The sequence below is a fragment of the Bubalus kerabau genome, chromosome 19 (assembly GCF_029407905.1).
Source record: "Bubalus kerabau isolate K-KA32 ecotype Philippines breed swamp buffalo chromosome 19, PCC_UOA_SB_1v2, whole genome shotgun sequence".
Classification (NCBI taxonomy): Eukaryota; Metazoa; Chordata; class Mammalia; order Artiodactyla; family Bovidae; genus Bubalus; species Bubalus kerabau.
The window spans coordinates 25,082,133-25,102,347 of NC_073642.1; the positions used below are offsets into that span (position 1 = coordinate 25,082,133).

Consider the following 20,215-nt stretch of genomic DNA (forward strand, 5'->3'; position numbering starts at 1 on the left):
TTTAACTTCCCTCCCACTTCCCACCCCTTCCCACCCATATAGGTGGTTATAGAACCCTGGTTTGAGTTCCCTGAGTCATACAGTGAATTCCCAATGGTTATCTATTTTACACATGGTATATGCTTCCATGTTACTCTCTCGAAAAACCCAGGCCTGGAAATTTATTGGAAGACAATGCCAAGAGAATGTCCAGATGGGACACCCCTAAGAGCTACACTCTTGTTCCCCACTGGCTCTTAGAATGACTCACCAAGCACAGTAGCCAGGAGCACCTCAAGCTCAGGTCCACTGATCTCAACTCCAGCCCAACAGTGCACAGAAATGTCCGGGTTGGAAAGCTGAGTGACCACCTGTCCCAGTTTGCCTGGATGATTTCAGCCCCAAGAAAACTGGGACAGTTGGTCACCCTACAAAAGTGGACGTGAGACTTATATTAAAAGTATCATAAAAGGTTAGATAGAAAATAACACTAGAGACAATTTTAAAGATATTTATGATTTCTTTATTTGGCTGTGCTGGGTCTTAGTTGTGGCATGTGGGATATTAGTTCCCTAACCAGCGATTGACCCCATGTCCCCTGCGTTGACAACATGGAGTCTTAGCTGCTGGACCACCAGGGAAATCTCTGTGGACACTTTCAAGGTACTTTTCCAACTGGTCTCGGGCATCCACGTGCCAGAACCACCCGCCTCCCACCTGAACAGCCCTCAAGAGGCCTCTGCTGCCCAAAGTGCACATCCAAGAAATACTGTCCAGAGTGACACAGTCTCAAGCATGAGCAGACAAAAGCATCCACAGAATGACCCAAACCTCCCAGAGCCTTAGCCCCACAAGAACCTCTTTGCAAGCCATGCCTGTACTTTTGTGCTGTAGGCCAGGACTTGCCCAACCAAAAACAACATTTCCAAACTCCAAATCAGCCAATCAAAACATAATGCTTAAAATCCCTCATGATAGGGTATAAATTCCACTATTGCCTGGACATCTAGCCCTTCCAAATTCAGCTTGCATAGAGTCAGCAAAGTCTTTTCTGGCCTGACATGGCTCTCTCACCCAGCCAGCGAATCCACTCACCTTTGTCTTACAGCTCTCTCCATCTCTATTCTTCCTCCCTGACAAGAGAAAGAAATAATATGCTTCCATCCAGTCTTCTACCTGCCACTTACTCCCCATCCTCATAGCAAGCCCGAAAGGCCAGCTTCCTGGCCCTAGCCTTGCCTTGGTCCAAGACAGTAGACACCACTAAAATCCACTCACATTGTTATGCCTGAGGTGGAAGAGACCACAGCAGATTGTGAACACTGACATTCATTTAAAAGAAACTTATATTTTGTAGCAGAGAAGAGGGGCCCAATGGCTTTCGCGTGCGCGCGCTTGTGTGTGTGTCCCAGTAAAGTTTTATTTACAAAAACTTAAGGCTCAGATGGTAAAGCGTCTGTCTGCAACGCAGGAGACCCGGGTTCGATCCCTGGGTTGGGAAGATCCCCCGGAGAAGGAAATGGCAGCCCACCGCGGAGCCTGGTAGGCTACCGTCCATGGGGTCGCTAAGAGTCAGACACGACTGAGCGACTTCCCTTTCAAGAGTGGGGCAGGTTTTGACCTGTAGGCAGTACTTTGTAAGCTACTGATTTAAGTGATTTATTCAAGGTCATAGGTCTGATGAGTATCAGAATTTGGATAGAATTCAGATCTCCTGATTTCCAATGTGTTTTTCCATTCCGCTATGTTGTTGCCTTTATAATTTCTTTTGCATTCATCACACACTACCTTGTTTTATTATTAATCTTATATGGCTACTTATGATCTTTTAGTAGCCCAAGAGGCAATGGACATCCAAGGATTGAGGGTGACACAGTAGAGCGATTAGAAGTAATCTAGTCTCAAAGTGCTTGAAGACCTAGTACATCCTGAGCAGGGACAGGTCAGACCTCAGACAGAAGAGAAATCTAGGCACAGGCAGCAAGGGCTGCATTGGGAACTGTTTGGAACTTCAACAGCTTGTATCTACCATTTAACTCACCTGATTAACGTAATTTAAAAAATTACCCAGTACCCCAAAAATGAGTCAAAGAAGACAGCATTAGAAGAGGAAAATGTCTGCATGGTTCAAAAGCTCCACTGACTCTCCATTAACCAATCTTTTTCTTTAATGCTTGAGAATGAGCTGATGTGCAAAAAAACTCCATGATAATAAAATTCAGAGTGCACGTATACCAAAGTGGAATCAGAGCAGCACGTATGGCTACGTGTGCAGTATTCATGTATCTGCAATGTGCCTGAATTGGGAATCAAGTACAAGTCATTCCAATTAATGTGTTCCTATCTTCTAGCATCGATCTAATGAGAAAGCAAGCTCATGGTCTAACTCTTTGGAATACTGCAGGAGCCTAACTACATTTGACCAAGATTACTCACTAACAAAGGAATGAACTATTCAAACTCAAATGGCTCGCTGCTTAAAAACATTATACACACAGGCCAGAAACAACAAAGAAAACTCTCCTATGCAGAGAACATGTGAGCTGCCCATTTAGATCCCTAGAGACACTGGCAATGTCCTATAGGTTCAAGGGTCGTGTCCATCTCCCTTCATGAGAAACTTCAGAAGCTGGTATATACTTCCCAAGTTAAAAACTATTATATTAATAACTTGGGAACATCAAGTGATATTTCTGAGGCCTGCCAACAGTTTAACCACAATGAAGCTCCTGGCCAAGATATTCATGAAAAGTTCAGAAGAAGTTACTTTGAGAAAGATGGACTCCCAGCAAACAGATTTCTTGTCCTTAGGAAGAATACATAAATCAATACTCAAACAAGCAAAATGAAAATTCAGTTTGTTCATAATCATTGAGGAAAAAAGACATTTAGAAGTTTAGAAAGAAGACTCCACCAAGAGTTCATTATTAACATGTTATTGTTACGATGCATATTAAAAATTCATTCAAACATTGCTCTCATACTTTTCCTTCCCGCAGATTAGATGTAAAAAATGTCTTAACTGAGCTGCAGGGCAAAAAACAGATACTTGGCTTTGCTACTTCTTGGCTGTGTGATCTTGGGTAAGACACTGTTCCTCTCTGGAGCTCCACTTCCTCACCTGAAAAAACAGAATCCCTAAACTTCCTTCCAACTCTGTCATTCTATAATCCCAGGGCCACACATCCTCTCTGCTGATGGAAATAGTAAAGAAAATACAAACTGAAGTAGCATTTTGCGACAAGAAATCATACAAGTAAGCAAAGAGTTAACTTGATTCCAATGATGACGTTATTCTGATTTTTGACAAACAGAGAATTTTACAATCATAGAGTTTTACAGATGTAGAATGATCCAACTCTGAATTTGACTTCAGGAAAGGAAAAGAAATTCTTGAAAATAATGCTGTCTAAGGTGAGAGGGGGTATGGAGGAAGGAGATGCTAGAAGTCAGACTTTAAGAGCTAAAAGGAGGAGGAAAAAGCAGCAGGAGAAAAGCAGAATTTGGAAATCAAGTAGTCACTGAAAGCAATGGTAGATGAGAGCATAGGTGACAGTGATTTTAACTTGAAAAAAAATCTTGAATCCACTTAAATGTGGGCAGAAAGAGACAAAATAAATACCAGATCCGTCAGTGACAGATGGTGACAGGAAAGAAGAGACGTTGGGTATAAACAGTATAAAAGGATCTCTGCAGGGGTCTTCTCTGGCTGTCCAGTGGTTAGGACTCCATGCTTCCAATGCAGGGGGTTCAGGTTCTATCCCTGGTGGGGAAGCTAAGATCCCACATGCCTTGAAGCCACAAAACCAACAAAATATAAAGGGCCTCTGCAACACAAAATCTAGGTGGTTCTCTCCCAAATATCCATAAGCTTACATTAAAACTTACCCTAGGTTAATTAAGCTTCAATACTTTGGCCACCTGATGCCAAGAGCCAAAACACTGGAAAAGACCCTGGTGCTGGGGAAAATTGTGGGCAGGAGGAGAAGGGGGCGAGAGAGGATGAGATGGTGGGGTGGCATCACCGCCTTGATGGACATGAGTCTGAGCAAACTCCAGGAGACAGTGAAGGACAGGGAAGCCTGACGTGCTGCAGTCCATGAGGTTACAAAGAGTCAGACATGACTCAGCAACTGAACAACAAATAGTTAATTCCAAATTCTCAAGGAGTTAAGAATGAGCTCATGAAGCAGCTCATGAATTTGAAATTATTCCCTTGGGTCTGCTAAGGTCTCCAAAGCCCTGTTCACTGTAATAGTGGGGGTGATTTAGCTGCTAAGTGGTGTCCAACTCTTACAACTCCATGGGCCATAGGCCACCAGGCTCCTCTGTCCATGGGATTTCCCAGGCAAGAATACTGCAGTAGGTTGTCATTTTCTTCTCCAGGGGATCTTCCCAACCCAGGGATCAAACTGAGGTCTTCTGCACTGCAGGCAAATTCTTTACTGATTGACCCACCAGGGAAGCCCACTGTAACAGTGGAATTGGGATTTTTAGGAAAAGAGATAATTTTTGACGTGATTCTTCCAAGAGAAGCAGCTGGGTGTATCTCAGAGTGGGAGAGCCTAAAGTTTAGAATATAAGTTTCAGTTTTTTTCACATAACCATCTGGGTGTCCTTGAGTAAGTCATTTGTATGTTCAGAGTGTCTGTTTCCTTGACTCTTGAAATGCGGCATTTGAGAAAAGGCTCCACCAGCTATAAAATCCTATGATTCTCTAAGTAATAGTTTACTGCATCGCTGGCATGACTGCCTTGATCATCAGCATGATCCAATTAACATTCTGCAATGTAGAATATTTCTGTAGTTTTGAAAAGTAGACTATTTAGGACAGGAAGGAGTTTGGAACATGAAATACAGTCACTGTTTTTCAAAACAAATGAGGGGGCTTCCCTGGTGGCTCAATAGTAAAGAATCCACCTGCCAATGCAGGAGACATGGGTTCCATCCCTGGTTCAGGAAGATCCCACATGCCATGGGGCAACTAAGCCCGTGCGCCACAACTGCTGAGCCAGAGCCCTAGAGCCCAGTGCTCTGCAACAAGAAGCCACCGCAATGAGAAGGCTGTGTACCGCACCTAGAGAGCAGCCCCTGCTCATGGCAACTAAAGAAAAGCCCGCACACCAACAAATACCCAGCACAGCCAAAAATATTCCTTCTTTAAAAAAATGAGGACTCTGAGGTCCAAAGATGCTGAATGACTTTGTTAAATTACAAGCCAATCAGTGGCAGAAGCAAGACAAAGGCTGCCTGACTAGTCCTGCCTGCACCAAAATGCATGGCTACCAGTTGGCTTCAGGATGGCATACTTCACTAGAAGCTGCCCCAGGCCCCTTATAACCCATAGTGCACTTTTTATGTGACTCATTAAACACAGCCTACATCACAGCTGGGCTTTACTGGCCTCGGGGTCTTAGTTTTCCAGACATCTAATCCAGGGGACATTGGAAGAGTGACCTGAAGGTCGTCATGAAAATACACCAGAATCAACTACTTTAAAAAGTCCTACAGGGTCATCGAAGACAGCAAGTATCTACACACGGTCTGCCCACTTCCCATTTTATCAAATGAGTATTCAACAGGCGGAAGCTCCTGGTGAATCCAGTCCTGATCCGCAACTTCAGGAACCAGACAGCAGCCTCCACAGCATAAGTACTTTGTCACTCTGGCTTCAGGCTGCTGGGACAGTGGGATGGCTGCCCTGAAAACCTCTGAGAGATGACCTGGGGATTTCTGTGTAGGAGCGATGCTGCCTGCATCGCAATATGCTGCCACCTGCTCCGAGATGAGACAGGTGGTTGCAGCTAGCACAAGGTACAGACGTTAAAACCTGAACTGCAGCGGATCCAGCAACCTGGTTGTATCTCTCAGATATCATAATGTGGGAAAGAAGTTGAACACAGATGAGTGTGTGCTGTATGATCCCATCAAAACTGGGTCATTTGTAGAGACATGGATGGACCTAGAGTCTGTCATACAGAGTGAAGTTATAAGTCAGAAAGAGAAAAACAAATATTGTATATTAACATATACATCTAGAAAAATGGGATGGATAAACCTCTTTGCAGGGCAAGAATAGAGACAGAGACATGGAGAACAAACAAATGGACATCAAGTAGGAAAAGAGGAGTGTGAAATAAATTGATAGATTGGGATTGACATACATATACTATTGATACTACATATAAAATAGATAACTAATGAGAACCTACTGTTTAGCACAGGGAACTGCACTCAGTGCTCTCTAGTGACCTAAATGGGAAGGAAATCCAAAAAAGAGGGAGTATACGTATATGTAGCGCTTCCCTGGTGGCTCAGTGGCCAAGAATCCACCTGCAATGCTGGAGACGCAGGAGACTCAGGTTCAATCCCTGGGTCAGGAAGCTCCCCTGGAGGAGGGCATGGCACCCCACTCCAGTATTCTTGCCTGGAGAATGCCATGGACAGAGGAGTCTGGTGGGCCACTGTCCACGGGGTTGCAAAGAGTCGGACACGACTGACACAACTGAGCATGAACGCACGTGTGTACATATGACTGATTCACTTTGCTCTACAGCGTAAACTAACAACATTGTAAGGCAATTACATCCCAATTCAAAAAAAAACAGAAAAAATAAAATAAAAACCAAAATGAATCTATAACAGTGATAGAAGTCAGACTAGTGATTACTTCCTGGGTGACAGATATTGACCAGAAGGGGTCCATGGAGCTTCCTAGGGTGGGGGAATGTTTAATTGCTGGATCTGGGTGGTAGTTACACAGGCATAAAGATATTTAAAAACTGGTCAACTTCTACACTTCAGATATGGGTGTCATTTACTATATGTATGTTATACTTTTAATAAACAATGAGTTTAACATATTGTATGCAGATCCTTGATATGAATGGAGAGTATGCTTCTTCCTTTTCTTTTCCATAAGAGTATCTGAGATTCTCCGAATTGAATCTTCACAAATAATATTACTAGCAATAACAATAGCTACATGAAGTACTTTTATGCATCAGAACCTGTGCAGACAGACATAGGAATTACCTGAATTACCTCCTTTAATTCTTAAAACATTTCCATGAGGTTGACCAACAGCATCATATATCTCACAGATGACAAAACTAAGGCATAGAGAAGTGAAGTAATTTGTCCAAAGTCACATAGCAAGTAAAATATCAGAATTGAAATTCAAACCCAAAGCAGTCTGACTCCTGAGTCTATGTTCTTAACTTTTCGTCACATTTGATGGTATGTTGCAGGAAGGGGGATGTTTTCAAACTGAGGAATATTTTATCTAACTTTTCTCTGATATTACAGGGCAGTTTTCACACTCAGCATGAAGAGGAAAGAGGATCCAGGCTTGGGCTGATAGGTTAACACTTCTCTAGTTGATTACATTCTTGAGATTCATTCAACAGATACACCTCGTTTGGTAGAAATGCCTTTTTTTTGCCTTTAATAGCAGAGGGTAGGTGCTATTATTGGCTTGTTATAGTTTGACTTTGTTCCTTCAGTGAAAAGAAACACAGGGGAAGCAACACAGAATGTTTTCACAGGCTATCCACTGGGCCCTCCAGAACACTGTGTCCTAGGACAGAATTTCCACCGCGTGCCACATGCTTTTAAGGTCTGCCTTAGGCTTTTTGGAAAGACTGAAGGGGCTTACTTTCCTCTTCAGATAGCTTTTATATTGTTATGACATTAAATATAATTTATCTGTAGGAGCTGGAGAAGGCATTAACTACTCTTTAATTAAAAAACACAAAGCTCGTGATTTTCCAGACATCCTCTTCTAGCCTTTACTGGCTCCTCGATTAGTTTCTCTGAAGCTTTCCTATGAAAACCTATTAAATCATTAATTCCTCGATTAAAAGGAGACATAAATCATAGCTGAAGCTCCAACACTTTGGCCACCTGACACGAAGAGCTGACTCACTGGGAAAGACTGAGGGCAGGAGAAGAAGGGGGTGACAGAGGATGAGATGGTTGGATGGCATCACTGACTCAGTGGACATAAGTTTCAGCAAACTCCAGGAGACAGTGAAAGACAGGGAAGCCTGGTGTGCTGCAGTCCATGGGGTTGCAAAGAGTAAGTCATGATTTAGTGACTGAACAACAACAAATCATAGAGCCTCTAAAAATCCATCCAGGAGAAAGGGCAGAAAGCAACTTGATGGTTGAGCCCCTCTTAGCAACCAGGCCCAAAGCGTTAACTGAGGTCTATATTATGAAAATGACTTCCCAGGTGGATCAGTGGTAAATAATCCGCCTGCCAATGCAGGAGACACGGGTTCAATCCCTGCGTTGGAAAGATGCCCTGGAGAAGGAAATGGCAACCCACTCCAGCGTTCTTGCCTGGGAAATCCCCATGGACAGAGGAGCCTGGGGGGCTACAGTCCGAAGGGCCACAAGAGAGTCGGACATGACTTAGCAACTAAATAACAACAACAAGGCATCAGTGTAAATTGAGAATGAGCAGGCATAGAACCGAGGGCGCGGTTTTGCTCTCTGCCTCTCAGCCAAGCTCAAGTCTTGCTCTCCAGTGGGGTTTTGTGCAGTGATTTAAACACACACCCATGTGCACACAAGCACACTCACACAGAAACAGGCATCTGTTTTACTTTCTGGAAAATGGGCTTGCAAAAGGTAAGTTTTGGTACTGGTCAAAAAAATTACATAAGAGCTCAGAGGGCAATGAAAGCAAAGCTTAATCAGAAAACAGAACTTTTAGATAATTTCAGAATTACATGATGAATTTGGCAATAGCTAAAATGAACAAATTTAAATATTTATTTTCATATTTAAATATTTCCAATGAAAATCAGAGACCGTGTCTCTCAAGCCAGTGCCACAACCAGAGCAGAAGCCACACGCTGTGCAGGAAGCTGCACGCAAGCATGGGCAGCCCAGGGTTTCAGGGTCCTTCCTGATGTCACCGGTCTATTGTACTAGTTGTGCCGAGGAGGAAATAGAAAGATTTTGAAGCTATTTTTGAGAAACTGTTTCCTGCAACTGGCAAATGGCAGAGCCAAAAATAGGCTCTCCAGTGAGGTTCTTACCTGGTCGTCATAGCGATACGTGAGGAACTGCTCCCCGGTCGTGTCCTCCAGAAAACTCCCCTGAGGGGAAAGTGCAAACTCAGGAAGGAAGTAGGCCCCAGGAGACTTCTCTGCTGTGGTCTGAAAGGCAAGATTGCTTGGTTAAAAATAAGGCTTCAGTAAGGACCTTTGGGCTCCAAAATCACTGCAGATGGTAACTGCAGCCATGAAATTAAAAGACACTTACTCCTTAGAAGGAAAGTTATGTCCAACCTAGACAGCATATTCAAAAGCAGAGACATTACTTTGCCAACAAAGGTCCATCTAGTCAAGGCTATGGTTTTCCCAGTGGTCATGTATGGATGTGAGAGTTGGACTGTGAAGAAGGCTGAGCGCCGAAGAATTGATGCTTTTGAACTGCGGTGTTGGAGAAGACTCTTGAGAGTCCCTTGGACTGCAAGTGACCAGTCCATTCTAAAGGAGATCAGTCCTGGGTGTTCTTCGGAATGAATGATGCTAAAGCTGAAACTCCAGTACTTTGGCCACCTCATGGGAAGAGTTGACTCATTGGAAAAGACCCTGGGAGGCATTGGGGGCAGGAGGAGAAGGGGACGACAGAGGATGAGATGGCTGGATGGCATCACCGACTCGATAGATGTGAGTTTGAGTGAACTCCAGGAGTTGGTGATGGAGAGGGAGGCCTGGCGTGCTGCAGTTCATGGGGTCGCAAAGAGTTGGACACGACTGAGCGACTGAACTGAACTGAACTGAAGGACCCCCAGTAGGCTTCCCTGGTGACTCGGGTAAAGAATCTGCTTTCCAATGCAGGAGATGTGGGTTAGATCCCTGGCTCAGGAAAATTCCTTGGAGAAGGAAATGGCAACCAACTCCATTATTCCTGCCTGGAAAATCCCATAGACAGAGGAGCCTGGCAGTCTATAGTCTATGGGGTTGCAAAAGGGTCAGAGACAACTTAGCAATTACACAACAACAACAAAGGACCCCCAGTAGGGAGTCTCTGAAAAGGGTGAGTCCAAAAGAATCCAACCACGAAAGGCTTCACCAAGAAAAGGGAAGTGCCTATTTACAAAACCAAGACATGGAAACAACCTACTTTCTGTTGTGATTGTTTGGTGAAGGAGTAAGAAACACACTTATTTTTTCCATCCTGTAACAGAAGTGCATATATCCTCTCTTTTTTGGAGTTCCTCCTTATTTAGATCATCACAGAGCACTGAGCAGAATTCCCTGAGCTATACAGCAGCTTCTCATTAGTTACCTGTTTAGGGCACAGAATATGTCTGCTGGACATTGTTCCTAAAGTGACCCTGGGAGGAAGAGGAAGGAATGCTAAAGCCACAGCCCCTACAAAGAAAAGAAGACCCCAACACGTGTTAGCAGTGTTCCATGGAGCTCTATGTGAAATATCAGAAAAAGTAAAAAATCTTCCTGGCATTAAAGCTTGTCATCCCTCAGTATTCATTAGTGTGGAAAAAAATAGAAGACACTTATGGCTAAACTATAGCTGATTACCTTCTGCTTTGTGAGCCACTGTTCTGGCTTTAAATTGTATTTATTAGACTTCTACAAATAAAAGCTGGAGAGGGTATGGAGAAAAGGGAACCTTCTTGTTGGTGGGAATGTAAACTGATACGTCCATTATGGAGATTCCTTAAAACCTAGGGATAAATCTTCCACATAACCCAGAAACCCCACTCCTTGGCATATACTCAGAGAAAACCATAATTCAAAAAGAAACATGCTCCCCAATGTTCATGGCAGCACTATTTACAATAGCCAGGACAAGGAAGCAACCTAGATGTCCATTGACAGAGGAATGGATAAAGAAGATGTGGTACATATACACAATGGAGTATTACTCAGCTATAAAAAGGAACAAAATTGTGCCATCCAGAGACGTGGATGGACCTAGAGACAGTCCTACAGAGTGAACTCAGAGAAAAACAAATACAGTACATTAATGCATATTTATGGAATCTAGAAAAATGGTATAGATGACCTTATTTGTAAAACAGAAATAGAGACACAGACACAGAGAACAAACTTTTGGACACCAAGAAGGGAAAGGAGGGTGGGATGACTTGGAGATTGGGGTTGACATATACACATTATTGATACCATGCATAAAATAGATAACTAATGAGAACCTACTGCATAGCACAGGGAATTCTACTCAATGCTCTTTGGTGACCTAAATGGGAAGGAAATGCAAAAAGGAGAGGATATATATATATATATATATATATATATAGCTGATTTGAGCTTCCCTAGTGGCTCAAATGGTAATGAGCCACTCAAATGAGTCTTCCTGAAATGCAGGAGACCCAGGTTCAATCCCTGGGTCAGAAAGATCCCTTGAAGAGGGAATGGCAACCCACTCCAGTATTCTTGCCTGGAGAAGTCCATGGACAGAGGTGCATGGGGGTCTATAGTCCATGGGGTCACAGCAAGTCAGACACAACTGAGCCACTAACACACACATAGCTGATTCACTGTACTATATAGTATAAGCACTATATTGTAAAACAACTAACCCCCAATTAAAATTAAATCTTTAAAAAATCACTTTGAGGACTAGATGAATTACTAGGAGTAAATTTCTCATCTAGCTTATGTTCCTTATAGTGTAGAAACTCAAACAAATATATTTTCCTCCTTCTTTTGTTCCCCTCCAATCTCCAACAACCTGTGTAGTAATTTCCAAATACTGATGTTCATCTGGTTAAGAATTCACTGAAGAAATAAGCATATAGATTTCTGGATCATATCTGGAAAAAATAATAAAAAAAAAACTGAAATGGGAATAAAATCTTGCACATGAAAATCAAAGGTGAATTTGACGGTAAAATTTATTTCTGTATTTCCTAGGAAGCTTGAGTACGTATAAAAGTATTGTTTTTCTCACCAAAATAAAAACACATCTAGGTAAACCTCAGGGCCAAAGTTTATATAACTACTAGAAAATAATGGATTCTATCTTAAGATAATTCATGGAAGCTGATAACCAAAATGCTCAGCAAAGATCAATAAATGTTACCTGCCTCTATTGGCTTCAGAGATCATAGAATCATAGTTGTAAATGCCTGAAGAGGCCTTAGAAGTCATCTAGGTCGAACTCCTAAATTTAGAAATGAGTGAACTAAGGCTCTGAGAGTTAAGATGCTTGCCAAACAGCACAGAGCAGGAGCCAGTGGTGAAACCCGTTAGCAATCATGTGCAAAGGCAGTTAGGCCATTTCACCAAAGGCTGGGGGCTGGAGCAGCCTAAGATCACCACCCAAGACTAGCTCCCTCAATACACAAAGCCTCCCTGTGTAACGGGCTTCTCAGATGCCTCAGCAGTACAGAATCCCCCTGAAGTGCAGAGGACGAAGGAAACGCGGGTTGGATCCCTGGGTTGAGGATATCTCCTGGAGAAGGAAATGGCAACCCCCTCCAGTATTCTTGCCTGGGACAAGAGGAGGGACAATCCTAAGGACAGAGGAGCCTGGTGGGCTACGGTCCATGGGGTCGCAAAAGAGTTGGACATAATTTAGCAACTAAAAAGCTACAATCCTGTATGATGCTTATCTTTAGTTGTCCATACATCCAACACATATTTATTGAGCACCTACTATATGCCTGAAACTGTTCTGAGTGATTTGGATACAATGGCATACAAGAAAGATAAGGTATCTCTTTCCCTGGAGGTTATACTCTAGTGGAAGAGATAGATTTTTTAAAAAGCAAGCAAATTTCTAAATATGAAAATTAAACCTCTAAGTGCTATAAAGTAAACAAACAGAGAGATGTGTGAATAAAGTTGGGAGAGGGTTGTTTAACTTTATGTAAGAAGTGGGGTGTTAGAGAAGGCTTTTCAGAGTCTCTTGGATGGCAAGGAGATCAAACCAGTCAATCCTAAAGGAAATCAAACCTGAATATTCATTAGAAGGACTGATGCTGATGCTGAAGCTCCAACTTTGGCCACCTGATGCAAAGACCCGACTCACTACAAAAAGACCCTGGTGCTGGGAAAGACTGAAGGCCAAAGAAGAAAGGAGGAGACAGAGGATGAGATAGTTGGATGGCATCACTGACTCATTAGATGTATGTTTGAATAAACTCCAGGAGATAGTGAAGGACAGGGAAGCCTGGTGTACTGCAGTCCATGGGGTCATAAAGAGTCGGACATGACTAAAGTGACTTAACACACAGGTACATACTAGGTCCCAGGGATGCCTGGTTCCAAGATCATCATCCATTTATCCCCATCATCTTCTCCGACCCTCCCCACCCCAGCTCCCTTCAGCTGTCCCAGCTCCAAGCTGACTCTCCTTCCTGGGCTCCTCTGAAGCTGTCCCACCACTGAAAAAAACATGCTGCCACATTTACTCCCAAGTAGCTGCTTTTTGCAGCAAGGAGGACTGTCCTAAGCCTCTGTGATCAGAGTATTTGTCTGCTGTGCTTCTTCTATACTATTAACAACAACTACAAACATTTCTTAAGCCCCCATGAGCCTTTTTTTTTTTGGCTGCTGAAATTCGATTCGGTAAAATGACGTGTTTGCCTTACATTTTCTTCACTGTATTCCTATTCCAGGCTTCTGCCTCTCCCCAAAGGCATCTCAGTGCAGCATTGCGGAGGCAGTTCCAGAAGGCTGAGGGCTGTGTCTCCATCATGCCTGCGTTCCCCATGGAGATGTCTGGTGTGATTCAGTGAGAGTCTAAGACTGATGTCTACACTACCTGAGCCATGCAGTAGGGGGAGAAATTTCCCGCCAAACCCATTCTGTGGGAATTAAGGGCTACCAGGTCCTGGACTAGGGCTTCCCTGATAGCTCAGACAGTAAAGAATCTGCCTGCAATGAGGGAGACCTGTGTTTGATCTCTGGGTCAAGAAGATCCCTTGAAGAAGGGAATGGCTACCCTCTCCCGTATTCTTGCCTGGAGAATCCATGGACAGAGGAGCCTGGCAGGCTACAGTCCATGAGGTCTTAAAGAGTCAGACATGACTGAGTAACTAACACTTTCACTTTTTCTTTTCAGTCCCTGAGCTAGACCAGATTCTCTCTAGGCTCACATCACACCCCATGTCACTGATAAACTGATTTTACATTCACCTCTCTTGATCAAAATCCTTCCTCCTGAGTCAGTTTTCAATACTGTGGGAGTTGATGCTGCAGCCTGGTGCAGTCCAAGTCCTCTCCATCTGTGGTGGTCAGCGTGGGCCACCATGCTTGTGTGAAGTCTGAAGTGCTGACCTGTAGCATTCCAGGATAATGAAAGCTCAGTGCTGGAAGGGACCTTCTTAGTCATCCAATCCAGCCTGTCCCCCTCAGCAATCCTGCCCAATGGCCTGCAGCGTCTAAGTGAATACCTTTATGACAAGGAGCTCACTCCCTCTGAAGGCAACAGGGGGTATGTCAGAATCTAGCAAACTAGGGTTGGGAGAAACTGTGAGACTGGGATTGATACAGCTTCCCTGGTGGCTCAGCAGTAAAGAATCTGCCTATGATGCAGAAGATGCAGGTTTGACCCCTGGGTCAGGAAGATCCCCTGCAGAAGGAAATGGCAACCCACTAGTTCAGTATTCTTGCCTGCAGAATGCCATTGGCAGAGGAGCCTGGTCAGCTACAGTCCGTGGGGTCACACAGAGTCAGACACAACTGAAGCAACTGAGCATGCAAAATGCACATATACTAGGTAACTAATGAGAACCTACAGTACAGCTCAGGAAACTCCACTCGGTGCCCTGTGGTGACCTGAATGGGAAGGACATCCATAGAGGAGGAGGTATATGTTAAAACAAAAAATAAAAGAAATCTCGCAAACTATTCTGAAGTGGCCCATTGCTCCCCAAGGGTGGAATGAGGTACCTTTCCACTTTCTGTCATCCTCCCCTACAGCCTTCCCCTGTCTTCCCTTCCCCTCTAGCAAATGCACATATACTAAGTTGAATTCTAAAGTCTAAACACAGCAGAATCTCGGCAGGGACTAACATTTGAGTCACAGATCTATATGATTGGAAGAAACTTTTGCTGTTGTTGTTGTGCAGCCACTAAGTTGCTGTGCAGCTGCTAAGTTATGTCCAACTCTTTGTGACCCCATGGACTGTAGCCCAGCTTCCAAGCGAAAGTTCACCCCCATCCCATCCCCCCAGCTCCCTCCATGGGGACATTCTTAGGAAAACCAGACTTTTCCTTAAGGAGAAATGGCTAAGTTCTCTTATGACTTCAGAAAGCAAGCAGCCTGGGCAGCAACAAACACACACTGACATTCTCATCGGATATGGAGCCAACTTCCTAAATGTTGGGGAGACTTGGTGGCAGGTGATGCCTCACAGGACAGGGTGACTGAGGAGGTCAGGCCCCTTAGGCAGCAACAATTGAAGGGAGGATGGGGAGGGGTGGGGGAAGGGAGGCTGGACCAGGATATGTGCAAGCTTCCCATGACACAGATCCAGAACCAAGGAGAGAAGCTGCCAAAATGCATCATCCCACCAGCCACTGTCCACAGCTGCTGAGTCACCGGACTGGGGGTCAGGAGGAATCCAGACGGCCCCTTCAGGGACCCAAGAATGCAGCTTACTCACCTCCCCCTCCAGCTGAAGGCTTTGACTTTGGCAGGAGAGAGTAAGTATGGGATGGCGATTCAAGGACAAAATTTGTGTGTCCTAGACTCCATCCATATAATCAAAACTATGGTTTTTCCAGTAGTCATGTATGGTTGTGAGAGTTGGACCATAAAGAAGGCTGAGATCCTTCTGAGATCCTTATTGGATCCTGAATAATCGATGCTTTCAGATTATAGTGTTGGATAAGACCCTTGAGAGTCCCTTAAACAGCAAGGAGATCAAACCAGTCAATCCTAAAGGAAATCAATCCTGAATATTCCTTGGAAGGACTGACGCTGAAGCTGAAGCTCCAATAACTTTGGCCACCTGATGCGAAGAGCCAGCTCATTGTAAACGATCCCGATGTTGGGAAAGATTGAGGGCAGGAGGAGAAGGGGGTGACAGAGGATAAGATGGCTAGATGGCATCATCGACTCAATGGACATCAGTTTGAGCAAACTCTGGGAGATGGCCAAGGAGTGAGAAGCCTGGTGTGCTGCACTCCATGCAGTCGCAAGGAGTTGGACATAATTGAGCTACTGAACAACAACAAGCCTCTATCAACACCCTGGGTAGGATAGAGAATGTCTCTCAAGACTTGGCAAAATGTTTGGCTGATGTGATGGAAGGAAAGACAAGTGGAGGAGAAGTGGGTGTTTCTACACAAAAGAATGGGAACCCAATATGCCTCAAAAGTCAAGTGGTCACCATTGACATTATACAGTGGGATTTCCGCTGAATTTCAACAAGTCAGTTTAAACCCTTCTCCCAAGCTTGGTCTGAGCACTACAGGTGGATGTCCACCTCTCTTCAGAGTATGAACACAGCCAAGCACCACACCACTGACCTCTACAGAACTGTGGTCAATAAAAGTCAGTAAGGTTATTTCCTGGGCTTCCCTGGTGGCTCAGACAGTAAAGAATCTGCCTGCAATGCAGGAGACCCAGGTTTGACTCTTGGGTTGTGAAGATCCCCTGGAGAAGGGAATGTATTCCCACTCCAATATTCTTCCCTGGAGAATCCCATGGACAGAGAAGTCTGGCAGGCTACAGTCCACGGGGCTGCAAAGAGTCGGACATGACTGATGACTAACACTGACTTTTCCCTTTCACCTTTCAAGGCTTTTTCTTACCTGTCACTGTGAAGTCATGTCTGTACTGGAGAGCTGGACTGTACTATCCCTGATCATCCAGGCTCTCTTTGGATCTGACCCATCACCCCAGCCTGCCAAGGCTCTTTTTGGATCCTGACTCCATTTATCAAGGTTTGCATCGCTCTCTCCCCACTTCGTGTCAGCCCGAATTTGAGCATGCCCTCTGCCTCCTTGTTTCAGCCACAAACACTTCGCCGGGACAAGACTGACAATGAGGCTCTTCTCCAGGCCGACAGGGACTTTACCAGCTTTGAGTCTCCTCATTTCAGAATCCCCACTTTGGTCACTAGAGAGTCAACAAACAGACTGTCAGATTCTGTAGTGACACAGACAACTCATGGAAGTAAGACACTAGTTCCAAGAACTGAGACTCCAGCTGGGTTTTATAGGTCAGGACAAAAGCCAAAGGATACAAAGGCATTAACCCTGAGTCACTATTTTTTAGATTTTTTTTTATGTTAACCATTTTTAAAGTCTTCGTTGAATGTGTTACATTATTGTTTCTGTTTTATTGGGGTTTTTTATTTTTGGTTTTTGTCATGAGGCATGCGGGAGCTTAGCTCCCCATCGAACCCATACCCCCCCTGCATTAAAAGATGAAGACTTAATCACTGGACCGCCAGGGAAGTCCCCTAAGCTACTACAGCACAATTCCCTGTGAAACCAGGGTTTAATAGAGGCCAATTAAAGTCACCATCAGGAATTTGAATGCATAAGAAGTCAGTCTCAATTAACAGCAGCTAAGGTCTACAGGGGAGAGTTCAGCTCCAGGATGGAAGGTGCAGACCACTCCTACAGGTGAAAAGGTCCCTTTATATTTTTTTCCTTTTTTTGGCTGTGCTGTGTGGCATGTTGAATCTTAGTTCCCTGACCAGGGATCGAACTTCTACCTGCTGAATCCAGAGCACAGAGTCTTAACCACTGGACAGCCAGGGAAGGGAGTTCAGCTCAGTTCAGCTCAGTCATGTCCAATTCTTTGCAACTCCATGGACTGCAGCACGCCAGGCTTCCCTGTCCATCACCAACTCCTGGAGCTTGCTCAAACTCATGTCCATCGAGTAAGTGATGCCATCCAACCATCTCATCCTCTGCCGTCCCCTTCTCCTCCTGCCTTCAATCCTTCCCAGCATCAGGGTCTTTTCCAATGAGTCCTCTTAAATGATAATATTTGTTGAGTCTTAAAGTGTATGTTTTAGACAGAATCCCCAGACTCTGGGTCAGCCTGCAAGGAATACATTCCCTGGAGGGTCTCTGGGTGTTATTCCTCGCATCCTGGATTACACACGGGATTTTACAGTTTCTACCTTCCAAGGTCCATGAGGGAATAATCAAGTTAACCAACATTATTTAAATTCAGGATACCAAGTGCATTTTTGTTCCAAGATGCATGATGTGCATCTTGTTACCTGAACCTGAAATGAAGGATCCAGAAACTTTCTGGATCATTTTGGTTTTTCAAGTAGGATGTCATCATCCCAAGATGTTTTACTTCATAATTAAATATGAAATGTATTTACTTTGCCAAGGTCGACAGGATCAGCTGAAAGAAAATGAGTTTTCACAATTATTTGAGTCTTTAAAAAAAATGATACTAGAAATTTAAGGTTTCTCTTCTCTATTTACCATCAACAGATGAATACATTGGGCTTCCCTGATGACTCAGTGGGTAAAGAAGCCACCTGCAATGCAGAAGGCACAGCAGATGCACGTTCAATCCCTCGTTCAGGAAGATCCCTGGGAGGAGGAAAATGGCAATCCACTCCAGTATTCTTGACTGGGAAATCCCATGGACAGAGGAACCTGGCAGCCTACAGTCCACAGGGTCATAAAAAGTCAGATATGACTGAGCAAATACATTCTCTCTATCTTACTGGCTTGAAAGGCCTATCACTTGAATAAATGCCTGAGTATGAGTACATCTCAGCTAAAATATTGGATTGGTCAAAAAGTTTGTTCGAGGCTTTCCATACCATGTTACAGAAACACCAACACCAAGTTGTTGCAAACTTCACCTTCACTCTGAGTCACATTTTCCAAAGAAACATGAGTGGCGACCCTTCTGGGTCCCTCCTAGTGCTGAGAGGAGGGTGATGCCTCGTCGGTGTGCATAATCAGAACGAACTGTTCCGCGGAGAAGGTCTTTCCTTGAGTTTAAATTTATCCTATCAAGACTCTCTTTCACAAACTGGAATGTGGATCTTATCAATGTCATTCATAGCACCACTCTTCCACCTGCCACTTAAACACATGATGTAGTGGTGTTTAGTTGCTGAGTTGTGTCCCACTCTTTTGTGACCCCATGGACTGCAGCTCACCAGGCTCCTCTGTCCATGGGATTTTCCAGGCAAGGATACTGGAGTGGGTTGCCATCCCCTTCTCCAGGGGATCTTTCGGATTCCTGCATTGGCAGGCAGATTCTTTACCACTGAGCCACCAAGGAAGCCCCACTAAACACATAGTCTCTCTCAAATTTCCCTCTCTTTCTCTCTCCTTCCATCTCCTTCCCCTACACACACACACACACACACACACACACACACACACACACACCCCTTTAATCAGCCCTGGCAAGCAGGGCCAAAAGTAATCTGTGAAAAGATCTTGCTGGAACAGACTTCGCCTTGTATTAACAGTTCCTTGAAAGGAGAAAACCTGAACATGCAATCACAATACTTCTTTATATATACGAACCCTCTTCAGTCCTCGGCAATAGGCTTGGTGCATACAAGAAAGTCAATAATTAATTGTCTTTCCTAGAAAAACCAACATAGGTTGCCCTTCCACCCCCACGGAGAGCCCGGCATGACTGATGTTTGAATATTCTTTCTGCCACAGAAAGACTAGAATGCTCTGGCTGAAGACCACGCTGGCACTTCACAAGGGGTTATTTAAAAACTAGACTATTACTCTAAACGGACAGAGGAAAGAAAGCCTGCCTGTGCCAATATACACAATATAGATCCTCTTTCCCCGGAGCCCACCCCTCCCACAAAACTGTACTTAAGAGCCCATTTTTCAAGGACTTGAAGTAAGCTCACCCATTGGAAAGAGCCTCAATCACCAAAATGTCACGTGGAAATAATTCTAAAACACCTCAGGGGAAAGAAGTGGAAAATTGTATTCCTTGAACAGCACTCCACAGGTAAAGAAAAAAGCTAGATTGATGATCATCACAAATCTTCATCAGTTGTAAACTTCCTACCCAACTCTTTGCTTCTCCCAATCCCTCCCCTCTTCCTGGTCCAGTCATACTGGTGATCATCAGCATAGAGAAGGAAGTGATCATTTATTTGGGGAAAGTGAGCAAAACTGTGGTTGCTGAGAAGTGCTACATGTGAGAATGATCCAGAAGGGAAAAGTGCCATGGAGAAGGAAGGTGTTTCCTGGGAGAATCTCTGTAGCTCCCTCCCCAGCATCATCATGTCCACCCTATCAGGGGTACA

At 44.2% G+C, this 20,215-nt stretch overlaps 1 protein-coding gene across 10 annotated transcripts in view; it reads right to left on the reverse strand.

Annotated features, from left to right (window-relative positions):
- The window catches only part of ADAMTSL3 (ADAMTS like 3), a 378,195-nt gene that overhangs the window by 304,283 nt on the left and 53,697 nt on the right, over nucleotides 1-20,215 (reverse strand). For all 10 annotated transcript variants that reach the window (XR_008705347.1, XR_008705348.1, XM_055555931.1 and 7 more), the window contains exon 3: nucleotides 9,030-9,149. Coding sequence is in view for 8 of the 10 variants with exons in the window: in XM_055555931.1 (XP_055411906.1) it covers nucleotides 9,030-9,149 (120 nt within the window). In the remaining 2 variants the exon portion in view is untranslated. The remainder of the gene's footprint in view (nucleotides 1-9,029; nucleotides 9,150-20,215) is intronic.